Source organism: Saccoglossus kowalevskii, unplaced genomic scaffold (genome assembly GCF_978046115.1).
Source record: "Saccoglossus kowalevskii unplaced genomic scaffold, keSacKowa6.1 SCAFFOLD_290, whole genome shotgun sequence".
Lineage (NCBI taxonomy): Eukaryota > Metazoa > Hemichordata > Enteropneusta > Harrimaniidae > Saccoglossus > Saccoglossus kowalevskii.
This window is the reverse complement of record NW_028188737.1, coordinates 1-17,446: the sequence shown is the minus strand read 5'-3', so window position 1 is coordinate 17,446 and position 17,446 is coordinate 1. Positions and strand designations below refer to the sequence as shown.

At 32.4% G+C, this 17,446-nt stretch overlaps 1 protein-coding gene across 4 annotated transcripts; it reads right to left on the bottom strand.

The window, feature by feature from the left end:
• Positions 1-19: 19 nt before the first annotated feature.
• LOC146725347 (uncharacterized) lies at positions 20-17,027 on the bottom strand. 4 transcript variants are annotated; one of them, XM_085496395.1, is made up of 19 exons: positions 16,594-17,027; positions 16,349-16,466; positions 16,031-16,078; positions 12,717-12,814; positions 11,831-11,899; positions 10,756-10,926; positions 10,489-10,541; positions 10,276-10,316; positions 10,112-10,156; positions 9,836-9,886; positions 9,337-9,381; positions 7,716-7,778; positions 6,768-7,048; positions 6,472-6,554; positions 5,951-6,162; positions 5,719-5,788; positions 4,825-4,919; positions 2,846-2,919; positions 20-1,991 (listed from the first exon to the last, which is right to left on the bottom strand). In XM_085496395.1, exons 1-19 carry the CDS (start codon positions 16,708-16,710, stop codon positions 1,956-1,958), a joined length of 1,770 nt encoding a protein of 589 aa, XP_085352521.1. In that variant the 5' UTR covers positions 16,711-17,027; the 3' UTR covers positions 20-1,955. The 4 variants fall into 4 exon arrangements, with proteins under 4 accessions (XP_085352521.1, XP_085352522.1, XP_085352523.1 ...); XM_085496396.1 differs by having other exon boundaries at positions 20-1,988; XM_085496397.1 differs by lacking the exon at positions 7,716-7,778 and having other exon boundaries at positions 16,594-17,024.
• Positions 17,028-17,446: the final 419 nt, after the last annotated feature.

Genomic DNA, 17,446 nt, shown 5'->3' with positions numbered 1-17,446 from the left:
TATTCCACACAAGTCACAATAAGGTAGCAATAAAATAAGGGATTTATTCTAACCAAGTTTGACACGCTATTTAATAACAAATTACAACAGTTTGTAGGTGTACTTCTGAGATCAATAAACAAACACATTCACTTGCATGAACAATTTATTTCAATGAATATGTAACACATTAAAATGGAGTTTGTTTAAACAAATGTGTCATTTTATTCATGTAATACTATGAGTATGTATCTCGTATATAAAACAAATTCCATAACAATTTCAGCGATATTTCCAACATTTGATGTGGTAAAATGTTTTAGAATATATAACATATCAGGAACTGGACTTAAAATAAAATTACACAGTCCCCATTAAATTTTTGAAAGTTCTCTTTGTGCTTGTCATATAAAAGTGGAGGGGTTGTCGCGAGCATGTCCTTGAAACTAGAGTTTCTAGTGGCGTATACAACAGATTGTTTATTTACATCAAATTCGAACATGTGTTGTGTAACGACCCCTCCGGTTTAAGACATAGCAAAGAAAAAACATAGATCACAAGTAAAAGCATGTCCAAGTTGTCACATTTTAAACAAACAAGATGGCCGCCAGTCAGCCATATTTGATCAAATTGAATTGACATGTACATGTATACATTTATGACATGCTAAATATCAATGAAAATGATACATGGGTGACAGAGATATAGTAATAAGGCCAAAAATAAAAACAGTCGTTATTCTGCCATCTTTGATCTGATTATGAAACAATTTGACATGTATGATGTATGTGCCAAATACGAATGAAAATGGTACATAAATCTTGGAAATATAGTAGTAAGGCCAAAAAATCAGATGGCTGTCAATCGGCCATCCTTGATCCGATTTTGGAACAAATTGTCATGGACATGTATCCTAACATGTATAAAGTATGTGCCAAATTTGAATGAAAACTGACAAAGCATTCCAAGATACCACATTTAAAAAAAAAAACAAGATGCCTGCCAGTCATCCATCTTTGATATAATTGCGAAAGAAATTGTCATGGACATGTATTCTAACATCTACCAAGTTTGAATGAAAACTGACAAAGCATGTCCAAAATACATCATTTTCAAAAAACAAGATGGCTGCCAGTCGGCCATTTTGAATCAAATCGCTAAACCACTGCATGTGCATATTTCCCACATAAAGTACTAGGCACATGCAAAGAATGAACTGAATCGGTCCAAAGGATTCTGAAGTATGACTCCGGACAGACGGACACATGCATGGACGCACAGACGGAGACCGAATTATAAGTCCCCGTTTTCAGACTTCGTCCGAACGGGACTAATAATAGAAACATATGGGTATGTGTTTAGTAGTTATTTGGTTCTCAGTATTGTATTTGAAAGGTACAAAGGTTGGAAAATGCACATTTTGAACAGTTAAAGAGTTATTTAGAAAATGAAATCAAAGACTTTCTAATGCAGAGTGTACTAGAGGCAACAAAAACATGGTAAAGAAATAAACAATAAGTTTGTCAGCTGAGATTTGTTTACTTCTGTAAAACCATTTACAAAGGTCAGCCTTTGTCGGTCAGCCATTTTGGATTAGATATTGCAACAAAAATGCATGAACAATTTTCCAATATAATGTCTAATGTGTGAATTTGAACTTGATCGTTCCATTCTACAGTTTTGGACTGTATCCAAAAGCTGTAAATCGGGTAATTATTATGCAAATTGATAATAAACCTTCACAGACCTCAATCACAAACTTATGTCTGTAGGTTATACCCTAGCAACTATACACTGACTTTTATTGGCAGATGAGGCAATTAACATGCATAGTTTCAACACAAATTTAATCACATATGTGGAGTGGAGCACTATAGTTTTGTTGAAATTCAATGATTGTGAATGGTTCTTCAGATCCAGGCACCAGTGTAAATCAGGCGTCAAGTAATAAAGATTTGTTCCGTTGTACTGAGAACTCAATCAACGATCTTATCTGGACTTCGGAAACCCTGCTTTGAAAAATAATATGTGTATAAATAAGAATCTTTATCTTTATTTTGCTTGTAGCATGTTGAATGAATTAAAAATAACAGTCCCGTCATTCTATTTGATTCATCACAATTTAGCAGGTATATCATATACAAAAATTGAGGCCATTCCTATATAGCAATTTTTTTTTTAAATTTAAACCACAGTTCAAATGAAATAATATAAATGACCGAAAGCTTATATTATAGATTGTATCCTATGCTATGATTTTCTTTCTGGACATTGATGTTATTACACTTTCGACAAATGTTTATGTTACCATGTGTTTAGAAAGCAGGGCAAACTGTATACTGCTACAAACCCACAATCTCTCTGATATGAGACAAACATGCTAGCCTCTGTACCATTGTTAACATATGGTATTTATATGATGAGCATGAAATTGATCTAGGTATGGAAACTGCAAGAAACAGTTCTTGATCTTTATAAACAATTGTGACTCATGCTAGTCATTCAACTTTTACATTTGAAGGTGTAATAAGATTTAACCCTTACGGCAATAGTGCCATTAAGTTTTAAAGGTGTACATGGTACACAATAATTTGCAAGTATATTTGAGAAAAGTTCTGAACAATAAATCATTCCATTTTGCCCAAATTCAAAAAAGAAGACATGTACAACATACAATCATCACTGTCAATTTTACAAGTGTTTATTGATTACCAGGTACATTATGGGACTGAGCTGCATAGAAGAACCAATTAAATGCTCAATGCTGGTTGGGGGTGATCAGGAATGCAATAACTTAACACACAGCTCTATAACACATAATCAAAATATTATAATAAAACATAATACAATCATGAGAAGTACTTACAATAATGTTTGACTCACAGTCCAAACCTTCACCTTTTAATTGCTCATCAATAAGATCCACAAGTGGCTCCATGTCTGTAGAAATAGATAGGTAAAGTAGTAATAACCGACCTAACCGCAGACAATTTGTAAACATACAAATAGATAATCGTAACAAATAGTTTTAATCTAATCACAAATGAGAAACAAGAAATATAACATAATAAACAAGTCATTGAAAATGACATACTGGTAGTCCCTGTTAAATTTTTGAAAGTTCTCTTTGTGCTCGACATATTAAAGCGGAGGGGTTGTCGCAAGCGTGTCCTTGAAACTTGAGTCCTAAGTGGCATATACAACAGATTGTTTATTTACATCAAATTCAAACACGTGTTGCGTGACAACTCCTCAGGTTTAGGACATAGCAAAGAAAAACATAGATCACAAGTGAAAATAAAACAATTTGAGGTGCATGTCTATGTTATTTGTTCTAAAATTACTCAAATCTTTTTATGAAGTTTTAACAATTCAGTGAAAAACTAGAGACTATCTGTTTTTGTGTGATAAAAATAGACATTTGGAAAGTTGAAAGGAAATTAAACTAAAAATGGATATTTTTAATTTTTTACAAATGATTTTTCATCAGTATTTGTTTATATTTTTTTAAAAATGTGCTGACAACACTTTTAAAAGTCTATAGAAATAACGTATATCAATCTGATTAAGTAAAATTTTATCTTAATATACTGGGAGTTTTTGAAGATGCAAGATGGATAAAAACAAATATAAATGCAATAAAAAACATGCCGTACAATACAACTGATTGTAATGAGATTGACTAAAGTTCAATTTGAAAAAAATGTTGACATCTTATGATAGTATACAATATTTTTGTAGGGGAGTGATATGAATCTAGGTAACTTACTCTACATGTAGAAATATCCAGTCCTATAGGACTGGCAGTGTAAAGTCCTATAGGAATTGTATAGTCCTATAAGACTTATGATCTCACACACCAGTCCTATAGGACTGGCAGTGTAAAGTCCTATAGGAATTGTATAGTCCTATAAGACTTATGATCTCACACACCAGTCCTATAGGACTGGCAGTGTAAAGTCCTATAGGAATTGTATAGTCCTAAAAGACTTATGATCTCACACGCCTGTCCTATAGGACTGGCAGTGTAAAGTCCTATAGGAATTGTATAGTCCTATAAGACTTATGATCTCACACACCAGTCCTATAGGACTGGCAGTGTAAAGTCTTATAGGAATTGTATAGTCCTATAAGACTTATGATCTCACATGCCTGTCCTATAGGACTGGCAGTGTAAAGTCCTATAGGAATTGTATAGTCCTATGAGACTTATGATCTCACACACCAGTCCTATAGGACTGGCAGTGTAAAGTCCTATAGGAATTGTATAGTCCTATAGGACTTATGATCTCACACGCCTGTCCTATAGGACTGGCAGTGTAAAGTCCTATAGGAATTGTATAGTCCTATAGGACTTATGATCTCACACACCAGTCCTATAGGACTGGCAGTGTAAAGTCCTATAGGAATTGTATAGTCCTATAGGACTTATGATCTCACACACCAGTCCTATAGGACTGGCAGTGTAAAGTCCTATAGGACTTGTTGATTCCTATAGGAATTTACATAAAGTCCTATAGGACTATACATGTCCTATAGGATTTCATGAAAAGTCCTATAGGATTTTTTAAAATCCTATAAGATTATAAAAATCCTATAGGAAACTTTTGTAAGGGATAGTCACTTATAAATAGTGAAAGTGTATCCAACCATGGAGGTATAAACTGTTTATACCTCCATGATGAACATAATCTCATCTTTATTTCCTGTACTACCAGAATAATGCATTTTCAGAGCTAGGGTGATTTACATATGTACAATGTCAACATTAGCAGATTACTAGTGTACATGTATGTATAGCTTCTGTTACTCACTTTTATAAAGACATAAATGAACTAAATATACCTTTCAGTTTCAAGAGTCTGCAATAGCTGTTGCAGGTATGCTCCTGGCAAAAATTGTTTAAAGCTTGTTGTGACATGTTGTCACATCCAAAGTACCTAGCATAAAAAAATTTAACAATTATTTTGATTGTAACTATTGTGGTTGCATATTCTAGAAATGAGTGAATGGAATGGCAAGGTATAATTCTGAGAGGCAAAATATGTTAATTTACAAGGTTATATATTGTAGTGCTAAACTATGAAATACAATATGAGGTTATTACGAGGATACCTCAAAGTATGCAAGAAGACAGTACAGTGCAACAGCATACTGTCTGAGTGCATACTTTGAGGTATCTTCAAAATAACCTTATTATTATACATCTTTTACTTCCTAAGATACATCATGGGAATGCAGAAATCCAAAAACAGAATCTGCTAACTTCTTTGTGTGGATCGAGTCCAGCCAAACCCCGGTGGCAGCCATGTTTGTTTTTATTATTAGAGGACGCTTACGCGCGCAATCATACCATATTTGGAATTCACATTTCCATATATATGGAAGGATGAAAATACCCTGTAAAATACCGCAAAATTACAACACGCTGTAAATTATGGCGTTACGGTGACAGATGTATAATAATATGTAATATAACTGATGAACAGTATAAGCAGAGTACTGTGACTTAATGCTTAGCACATATTATTTTGGTTATGTAATAATAATAAAATAATAATTTAGTGTAGATTTTGCGAGTGAAAATATATATAAAAAAAAAGTACTATAACTATATGTAAATAATCAAATATGTGTTTAACCTTAAAACTTTTGGGAACCCAACAAGAAGTAAACAAAAATATTTTAATAACTTCACTATACATAATGAGATAGTGACGGTACAAAACATAAGCTTACAGTTCTTGTGTTTCCAAATCACCAACTTCCCAAGTTGCCATTGAAATGTCAGTCAGTGAGAGACCAACGCCTGTAACAAAACATTAACATGTCAGTCTGTACTATTTGTTCTATTAAAGAAATATAGGACAATAAAATACTACCAAGATTTGAAAAGGCGTCAAGCAGTGTTCAGCAACATACAATCATCTACACATCATGATTCATTAATAAATTTAAAAATAAAACAAACCTTGCAGATCAGCCACCATCAATTTACGGTTGTACTTATGATATACAAAATGGCAAAAAGCTGATATTTTTTTGCCATGCTCTGTCTCAATTAAATCTTTGTATACTCTTCCGTCATTATTCATGTACTTAACAAATTTTCCTTTTAATTTTTCTTCTAACACGTACACATGATGACTATTGTTGTCTTGTATCATATAACATGGAATGATTCTGATAAGAAACATTAACAACAATGTGTTCAGTAAATAACATTAAAAAAATCTACATTATCATCACTTTTCATTCATGTTCACAACTTGTAATGACAACATTTCACATCTTTGAGTGGACGCCAGAATATGTTGCATGATGTGTTTATGAAAATTTTAAATAAATTGATCAGTAAAGGTAAGTCTGACACTAGAACCATTAAGATTTTCAGGAAATTAATCACAACAAAGTTTACAACATGAAGATAATACTGCATATGGTACTTGTAATACAATTACTGAATGTATATCACATCTCATTTGATAATACCTTGGCGCTTCTCCAAACTCTTTTGGGATGACGTCTTTGAAATTTAAAGACAACATTCTTGCTGACATTTGAGATTGCACTTCCTGTATGAAAAAGAATATGATCAAAATTAGATCCCATTCCACAGCCAATTAATTTTAAGAGCTGAAAAACTTTCCTAATAATAACAAAAAAAAGTTAATGACTAGATATATGATAATTTAATTGAGAAAATAATGGTTACAATTCACTATATTATTAAAAAGTTACACTTAGTAGTATAGCTAAAAACCAGCAATACAGGAAAAAGTCTTTACCTTTTTAGTCATAGAGATGATAGCTTCATTCTTCGATTTTGATAAATGCGGCTTATAGTGGATTTCATACATTGTTCTTATTGTTGAATCCTTGTAAGTCTTAACCACATAGGCCAGAGTTGTGTCCAACACATTTGATGACAACAAGTCACAGTTATAACAGTTTCTCATTCCCCCTTCTCCAATTAAGGAAGTTACTCTGTATTTGATGGGAAAGGAGGTTTCCTTCCATTTTATCCCATCAGATGTTATTTGCACTAAATACAGGGAACCAGTAGAATCTAGTGATAAAATATTCAAAAACAAACATACAAGTTAATTCACACTTCCATATACTGTAAAATGCTTTATGTTTGCTTTTAATTTTTTTTCATTATTTTCACTAAATTATTTTCATAAAATTCAGCGAATATACCTTTTTTCCTATATTTTACATTCAGCAAAATCAATGAAAATAAACTGTATACTAAAATAAAGTAGTTAAAATTTATTATATTATATCTACTATATGCTCTCCACCATCTATATTAATGCTAGGAACTGGCATGCAAATGATAATATAATAAATGTAGCAGATTTAACAATAATCACTATATAGGTCTCTCTTTATGTATCTATAGCCTTGTTCACACTTGCTGACAAATGGAGGGCACTTAAGACTACTTTGTACATATTTCTTATCAGTGGGCTGAATCTCTATTCTGTTCAGCATCATATGTGGTAATTTATGTTTTACATGGCTTTCACACCTTTTCACCTAAACATTGGGTTGCTATCAGGGATAATTCCCAGTGTTTAACACAGAACTCAGGGTTAAGACTAGCCTTCTCACTCTGAGCTATTGGGAAAATCTTAATAATTAAAAGTAAATGAAAAAGAAATTATATTTCATTACATGACCTGATAAAGAATGTAATAACTAGTATTCTAAATCAACATTTTACTTACAGTTTTTCTCAAGAGGAGTACATTGCAGGCTTTTGCCAAACTGCATGAAATGAGTTAACCCTACTGCATAACAAAACAGTAATTCAATTTTAAATTTAGAACAATTTTCTTCTGTTTAACAGCTGCATGCTCCAAATAATTATAATAATAAACAATAACAAAATTGATTACTAAAATATATTAACTGATAATCCAACTATATGAAATAAAATCTGCAATAATGTTTATAAAATGACATAAAGCCGATCTGGATGTGAGTGAAACATGCAGAAAAAAATGAAATTGGTTTGCAGGTACTCAGTAAAAACAACAATTTATGTGAAACTTATAAAATAGTAAATTACGTTACCAATTTGAGTTCGAGCCAAATTAAATTGTTAAACTACTGAACATGTTACTGCACATATGTGCAATGCATTATGGGAGAGGAATGTTTTCAGTATATAATGGAAAATGAAATATCATAATGAATAACTTAATTATTTTTTTTTTTTTGCATCTTGATGGTTTGAACCCATAATAATGAGCATAAAAATATAATGGGAGTAGTAAGTATGAAAAAGATGACATAACAACAGGGGAAAACATACTGTATTCACTTATACCCAAGCTTTCAGATGATGTATAGGTTATTATAAATGACAGATCAATTTTTAACTCAGGTTTTCCCCTGTTGCTACATTAATAGCTTTTCAGAGAATAGCAATTTGATTAGTCTTTCAATGTACTGGTACACTAAGTTGCATTCCAACTTTGTATTCAATGCAGAACACATCTTACTTAGATACTGAAGGGGAAGTTTAATTTTAGTAGGGATTACCGGTAATATTTGAGATACCATATATTCACAGGACTCTAAAATCACAGGTTTGTGATAGAAACAATACATTTTAATGTTCATTAAATTAAAATACGGTAGTCAGTGAAGCTAGCAAGCATTGAAAATAGTTGTGAATCACCAAATCAAACATACCAAGAATTTTCATTATTGTATGCACACAACAGTGTTTATAATACATCAGAAAAATCTTCTAAATTTGATTTCAGGATTCTGTTGGACAATATTTCTCATGGATTGTACAAAATTCAAAGTTATTATCAATGCTAACAGGCGTCAGTGAGAGGGTTTCTACAAATCATACAAAGTGATAATGCAATATATATAGATATCTCTTGGTGCACCTTGTTCTATTTATGCAAGCATCTGAGGTATCGTGTAATGGCAATGATTTGATTCTAGTTGCTCAGATTTTGCGCTCCAACTTCGTTTAATAATCCAAGCTCAAGTTAAAGCTCAGGATGGTGCTCAGGTTTACTCTGAGCAAGCTCAAGTGGAAGATCATTACATAACTGAACATCTGGGTGTCTACATCCATGATCATGATCGATCATGTTTTGACCATCAATGACTACAATTGTTGACTATAATCATAACCGAGAATGATCTGATTCCAGAAACACGCATGGTCATTGATGGTAAAACAAAATCTCCATATTGTTATGTGAGCAGCAAACATGATCCTTCATGGTCTGCTAACATTTATAGTTGTTTTGTTCCTGTCCCTGTATTGTCTAGCTAGTGTCTTTGGACTGGCTATAATCCAAATAAATTATGGCTTACTTGATGACTTTGGTACATCTTCACTAAGAACAGCTCTCTTGACATCTGCAATACAACAAGTTCATTAGTACTTTGGTGAGATAAACACCAGACATGCCAAAGAAAAGGATACATTATATGTGAAAGAAAACAATTCATGCAGTATTGCAAAGTTAGTGTGGTTATTATGACAGCCGATACAATACAAAACATTATGTCTTCATGACTATTATGGTAGACACTTATATGAAAGACATGCTATTCAAACTTGAGCCAATTTTCTGAATGAGATCAGTCAAGTCATGCCAAAAATACAGCCCTGAAACAGAATCCATAAAAACCAAATAGTGAATGCTGACTTTTCAGGACAAGAATAACCACATCTTAATATTATAAATAGTTTAGGCCATCCACAATGTGATTCCATGCTTTATTTAGATGAGGCATTGTGCATTGATTGTTGCCTCTTCACCAATTGTTCTGTTCTGCTTAATTTGTTTTATGGTTTAATTTAACTTACGTGATAATTGTTCTATTTCCAGTGATTTGGTGTTGGATCTTCTTTTCACACCTAAATAATTTACCACAACTTAGCTTATTCCTTTTACACATTCATCTAAACTTCATCATTATGTATTATGTATATGCAATGTTGGTTTAGAATAATGTAATAATAAAAGAGAATTGCCTGTTATTTTCTTCCCAAAGCATTTCAAATTGAATAGTATTTGTTCTGCTCACCTCAATGTACTTTATTCACAATAATAAGATCAGGACAAAATAAAAACATTCTTACCGTGAGTTTGACTTAAATGTAACAGCTGTGCTGAAGCTGAATGTTCTGTAAGCGGAAACAAAAATAATCAAAATGAAATTTTATCTTGAAAGCTATTACATACAAAATAAGGCAAGTTTCATGGAACATTTATGCTATACTCATTGAATTTATGCTATACTCACCGTTTTCAACCACATATGGATTATTGCTATTAACTTCAGAACTTGTGGGTTGAAAAAGAAAAATGTATTAGATTTAATATCCAATGAGACAATAAAGATTTTTATGATTGATCTTGAATAAAAGTCAAATTTTCAAACGTGCCCCAAATAATATCATTATTTAAATCAAATGAATATTGCTGCACACATTACTTATAACTATATAGTTAATACCTTAATAAATCATCATCATCGTCATCTTCATCTTCATCTACATCTTTTGATTCCTGAAATTGAATAACATGAATGTTACTCAAAAGTAAAAGGTTAGCTTCTCAATATGAAATTTTGTTATTTTAGGGTCATCAAAAAAAGGCAATGAACACCTTGCAATTGACAAATGTATGATGTAGGTTTAAATACATGAATGACCATCAAAATTATTTCCCTCAGAAAATACCTTCTTGGAGTGGTTTTTGTTCATGTAAAACATTATATTACCTTATAAAAATGAAAACAAGTTTTCCCCTGTATTTGATAATCTTCAGTGAATTCTGGTCCTAAGACCCCACCCATAATTTTACATGAGGTACCGGTAATTTGAGGAATATGAAAGTAATCACAGCAGCTTGATTTTACATTTTCTACTGTTAATGGCTGATTGAATGGGACCTATAAACAGAACATGAATATTAGTGCCTGTTATATATAGCATATATAGCATAAAAATAAAAACATTTTAAATAAACAATATGACAGACTGAATGAATGAAATAGTGAATGAGGTCTGACTGCTAGCATTAATAAAAGTTTAAAATCTATAGTTCCAAAAAAACCTTGAACCTGGTGCATTTTTACAAAACAGATACAAGCCAGACATTTTGAATCAGAACATGAATATGTGTAACACAATGTATGTATACACAACCACAATAAGTTAAAGCAAGCCTGCGAATAATATTCATTAACAAATTTGCAATGATTTAGTCATTTAAAATCAGATTTGTGAAACAAATTCACATGCATTATATACCAAATGTACCAAATTTGAATTAAATTTGTCCATACAGTTCCAGTATGATTGATCAATAAATTTTCAACATTATAAACTGCTAGTGTTCACCCATCATAGAACAAAAGTGCATACTGTGAGATGTATGAATGATGTTTAAATGTGATTGGCCCATATATACACTCAGAAATAGCATGTCTTAAAAACAACATTTTGAATCTGTTCTGAACAAACAGATGGACACCAAAACACACCTTCCTGATTTGCACCTGACAGGGACAAAAATATCACAAAATAAAAATCTTAAATGTATGGTGACACTGCCTGATAAAAAGTTTAAGTATATTTTCCAGTACAGGGCCTATTAAATTCCAGTGATTAAGTGAATAAAATTAGAGTTACACTGTATGTTGAAGTGACCAGTGACTAAACTGAAAATAAACATAGTAAAAAAAATTAATTGTTGATATGTGTGAACTACTTCTTTCTCACATGAAACTAATGGTAATAATATAGTGCACAAAAAATATAAATCGACCAAAAAAATAAAATAATTAAACTTACCAAGACCTTCAAACCTGGGCATTTGCGGTACTTTGACCCATCGAACATCAACTTTGTGATTGTCAGAGTCTAAAACAAAAGAAAATAAGGTACTAGTATATATTGTCATTGGTGGTTTAAACTGTCAACAGTCATGTACATCCAAGTATGACTTTGACTGTAGGCAAATCAAAACTAGCTTCCTATATATTGGATGACTGAAAAAATCTACAGTTTGTATTTAAATACTATTGCTTAACATTAACTGAAAGTTTTATCTATGCCAGATCATTAACATATAAACTAATTTGACCACTGAAGCATCTTACATATATGTCTTTTTTTTCTGCCAAAACTGTTGGTTTACCAAAAATCTAAAGGAAGACACACCAAATATGAAAGCATCTCAAATAGTTGTTTTAAATAGTCATTTAGGCCAGACTTTTTTTATTCCTTGTTTCTCAAGTTTTTATGAGGCAATTTTTTTGAGGAGGGCGAAAAAAAAAAAAAATTAATTCTTTTTTTTCATTAGATTTGTGTGATTCTCAAAGAATTGTAAATGAGATCATTGATCGGAGAGAAGAAATGAAATAAAATGTTATTCCATGTATAACCTTGTTTCTCATCTGCGCGAGACTTCGGTACTTTGATCATGATACTCCCACGCAAATGCAACTTGGATTTGTTAAGCGGCGAGCGGTAAAAATTACACTGAAATAAAATTTTATTTTTATTTCATTTTCGGCTCCTGTTCATTCGGCGGGTTCGCGAAATATGGGATAATAAAAGTCTGGCCTTATGAAGAATTTTGTTCCACAACAGCCAACATCTAGTTGAGCTAAAACAGTTACTAAATCTACTACATCAGATGTTTCTGGACACATTAGTGCTTATAATTACTAATTACCTTTGGACATTTCACAAGTTCTCGCTGACATGGTCTTCGTTTGGCTAAGTTTTTGGCCCGAATATTTTTTTGCTTATTTGCAATATCTCCCCATGTTTCTAGAATAATAATTAAAGAAAGCTTAGAAAGAACTCCGGTGTGCTGAGAGTATTGGAGATACATTAAAATTAATTCAAAATTTAAGATTTGCTTTTCAAACAAGAAGCTTGGCAACCAATTTGAAATTGCTATTTGAAATGCATAGCATGAAAAAAATGTGATTCACATTAATTATCAAAATTTATAATACATACAGAAAATACATTTGATTGTTCATCCATGGTTTTTAGTTTAATTAGTTCCAGAGCACCTCTGCAATGAATTCAATTTGGTAAATCTGTTTTTTTAGATATAAGAAATAGGCTAATAATAGATAATCAATATGCATGTTTATCAACATTAAACAAATCATGGATTACTTCAACGGACCAAATGAATTATTATACAAATTAAGCAATTATTATGCTTAGATTTAGGTCTGTATATTGTTTCAAGGTACACATGTACAAAGTTTCATTATAATGTGATGATTAATCCTAACTAAATTAGTGGAAAGCTGAAAAGTAAATTAGGTAAATATTATAGATTTATATAAACCTAAAACTAATTTGATCATCACATTGTGTTAGAGTAAATATGTACCAAGATTCATGAATTAAGACAAGTCATTGTCAATGACACGTCCCCGTTCCGTTCATATTTGAGTGACATATACATTCAAAGCAGATCATGACCGAAATGCACCTGCATATGTACAACACATTGTGCTAAATCTGAACAAAATCCATCCATGCATGACTGAGATCCGGTTCTGGAATTGTGAAAATACGTGATTTTGATGCATTTTCGGCCTTAAAATGGCCATCATTCCGCTATTGTTAAGCAGATCATGAAACAAATGCACATATCTATTTGTGACATGATGTACCATGTGTGTGTGAAGTTTGAACTTGATCAATCCAGACATGTCTTGGATACGGATCCAGAACTGAATTCTTTAACAAAATGGCCGCCAGTCGGCCATTTCGAACTTGATCCGAAAAAAAAAGACGTGCATCAAGGTCCTATTATGTTTAATGTATGTACCAAATTTGAACAAAATCCATCCATGCATAACTGAGATACGGGTCCGGAATGGTAAAAATGTGCGATTTCAATGCATTTTCGGCCTTAAAGCGGCCCCCATTTGGCTATCGTTAATGAGATCATGAAACAAATGCACATACATATTTGTGACATGATGTACCTTGTGTGTGTGAAGTTTGAACTTGATCAATCCAGACATGTCTCGGATACGGATCCAGAACTGAATTCTTTAAAACAAAATGGCCGCCAGTCGGCTATTTCGAACTTGATGCGAAAAAAAAATGACGTGCATCAAGGTCCTATTATGTTTAATGTATGTACCAAATTTGAATGAAATTTGTCCATGCATAACTGAGATCTGGGTCCGGAATGGTGAAAATGTGCGATTTCAATGCATTTTCGGCCTTAAAGCGGCCCCCATTTGGCTATCGTTAATGAGATCATGAAACAAATGCACATACATATTTGTGACATGATGTACCTTGTGTGTGTGAAGTTTGAACTTGATCAATCCAGACATGTCTCAGATACGGATCCAGAACTGAATTCTTTAAAACAAAATGGCCGCCAGTCGGCTATTTCGAACTTGATCCGAAAAAAAAAATGACGTGCATCAAGGTCCTATTATGTTTAATGTATGTACCAAATTTGAATGAAATCCGTCCATGCATAACTGAGATCCGGGTCCGGAATGGTGAAAATGTGCGATTTCAATGCATTTTCGGCCTTAAAGTGGCCGCCATTTGGCTATCGTTAATGAGATCATGAAACAAATGCACATACATATTTGTGACATGATGTACCTTGTGTGTGTGAAGTTTGAACTCGATCAATCCAAGCATGTCTCAGATACGGATCCAGAACTGAATTCTTTAAAACAAAATGGCCGCCAGTCAGCCATTTCGAACCCGATCCAAAAAAAAAAATGACGTGCATCAAGGTCCTATTATGTTTAATGTATGTACCAAATTTGAACAAAATCCGTCCATGCATAACTGAGATCCGGGTCCGGAATGGTGAAAATGTGCGATTTTGATGCATTTTCGGCCTTAAAATGGCCGCTATTCGGCTATTGTTAATCGGATCATGAAAAAAATGCATGTGCATATGTCCCATATAATGTGTGATGTATGAGTGAAGTTTGAACTTAATCGGTCCATGCATGTTCGAGATACAGGTGATCACGGACGCACGGACGCACGGACGCACGGACGCACACAGGGCAAAACATAAGTCCCCGTTTTCGGACTGCGTCCGAACGGGGACTAATAAGTACTGTCACAGACCATCTATGTACAAAGTTTCATTGAAATGTGGTTAGAACCAAAACTTATGATTTATTATGCAAATTAGGTAATTAATATTATCTGATTCTAACTCAAAACTGAACGGGTCTGTGCATTGTTCTGGAGCATCAATGTACCAAATTCCATTGAAATGGAATTAATTAGTACATGTGATATTAGTGTAAAAGCCAAAAATTAACTAATTATGCAAATTAGTTGATAAATATGCACACAGGTCTTTGGATTGTTCTAGGGCATCTATGTACCAAGTTTCATTGAAGTGTAATGATGTAATAGTACCTGAAATATCAAAAGCTGATTAATTATGCAAATTACGTAATTATTATTTCACATATCTGTCTGTGCATTGTTCTATGTATCTATGTACCAAGTTTCATTGAGATGTGATGATCAGTATCTGAGATATCAGTGGAAAAGCCGAAAATTGACTAATGATTATGCAAATTAGGTTAATTATATGCATGGATTTGTACCCAAAACTGATCAAATCTGTGCATTAGTCCAGATCATCTATGTACCAAGTTTCATCAAAATCTAATGAATGGCTCTTTAGATATCAGTGGATAAATTATGAATGATTATGCTAATTAGGGAATTAATATGAACAGATTTTAACCCCAAACTAATCAGGTTTGTACATTGTCCTAGAGTATCTTTGTACTACGTTTCATTGAAATGGAATAATTAGTACTTTAGATATCAGTGTGATAGCTTAGAATTGGTTAATTATGCAAATTAGATAATTAATATGTACAGATTAATCAGGTTTGTCTATTGTCCTACAGCATCCATGTACAAAGTTTCATTGAAATGTGATGATTAGTACTTGAGATATCAGTGTGAAAGTTGAAAATTAATTAATTAATATGCATAAATACTCACCATCCATCATTCCTGCAGATGTAGTTGTAGATGTAGCACCAGAAGATACTGTACAAAAAATAAACATTTTTACTATTACTGTCTTTTAGGTAAAATTATACAATTAGTATTATGTTTAATGCTTATAATATTCAAACCAAAGCTCCCAAATACATGCAATGCCGGGTATGTATTTGAAGAGCAGCAGTTTGAGTGAGAATGTTAAACCTTGGTCATTTGTATGATGCATATCTTTTTTGTGAAAGATATTTTTTTTTTATTTTAAAAAACTTTGAAAAATAATATTTTGCAGCTTACAAAAAGAACTGGGAAACTCACCGATTTTTTTCCCTGGTGTATGGTGATTAACTCCATGGCCACAAACAACACACTCTGTTGGAATGGCCACATTATTTTCATAGGCTTTGCATCGGCATTTTTTACATGACCCAGCACACTAATAAATACGAACAGACATATTGCACCACATAATTATCGATAGCCAAATAAAGTGTCTTTGAAATTACAAAGGACAAAAACCTGAAGTGTAATATACTTTTGTAAAGATATATTCATGAACTTACATGATCTCTCGCCACACATTCGCAAGTTCTACATCTATTAGATGCGGCACTTTTTCTGTACTGATTGCAGCCACATCCACACCCACCACGAGGGATACCCTCATGGTCCAAATCCATAATACTATGAAGCAAAACAAAATTAATCTAGTTGAAGTTGCATGTTGGAATATTTCCCAAAACTTAAAATAAAATATACAGTACTAGACTCAATAAAAGACATTAGATAACATAAAAAAAATGTTTATATTCATGATAACATCCAAAACCCCTTAACATATTGTGTATTAATTCATCATTCTGAGCATAATATTGAGAGTGATTTGTAGGTCAAGGTTAATAAACAATATTTGCAGATTTACTTATATAGAATCAACACGTTTGAAAGAACAGACAGAGCTGTAACAAAGGCAACATATTATTTTGGGATGGAATACAATGACCATGATTGGTATGATATTGTAAATGCCCAATTCATGAGTTATTGTGGGTTTCCTTAAATTTTTTGCCTACACAAAATTAATTATAATAATAAATATACATTGTATGTATCATTGTATTGAAATTTAAACAAATGTTGGCACAAGCGTGAAATACTCTATATCTATATCAGTTAATCATTATATGACAACACATAAATTATCATTTTGTGTACATCCACACTCGTACATCTATAGTATTGCTGCATTTCTAAGCTTGCCAAATGAGGGCGCTATATATGAATTGTAAATATGAATATATGAATTGTAAACTATTGAACACAGGAAATAGTAAATAAATAGTACAAATCACAGTTTTTCAACGGTAAAGATAAAATTTCGCACCAATTACGCCCATTTAACATCGGAGTGGCGGT

Bases quoted from the DNA above. Each gene is read 5' to 3' on its own strand.
- LOC146725347 (XM_085496395.1), bottom strand. From the start codon at position 16,710: ATGGATTTGGACCATGAGGGTATCCCTCGTGGTGGGTGTGGATGTGGC. The intron at 9,887-10,111 runs GTAAGAATGTTT...TAAATTATTTAG, and splicing joins ACATTTAAGTCAAACTCACG to GTGTGAAAAGAAGATCCAAC. The intron at 9,382-9,835 runs GTAAGTTAAATT...GTTGTATTGCAG, and splicing joins GGAAATAGAACAATTATCAC to ATGTCAAGAGAGCTGTTCTT.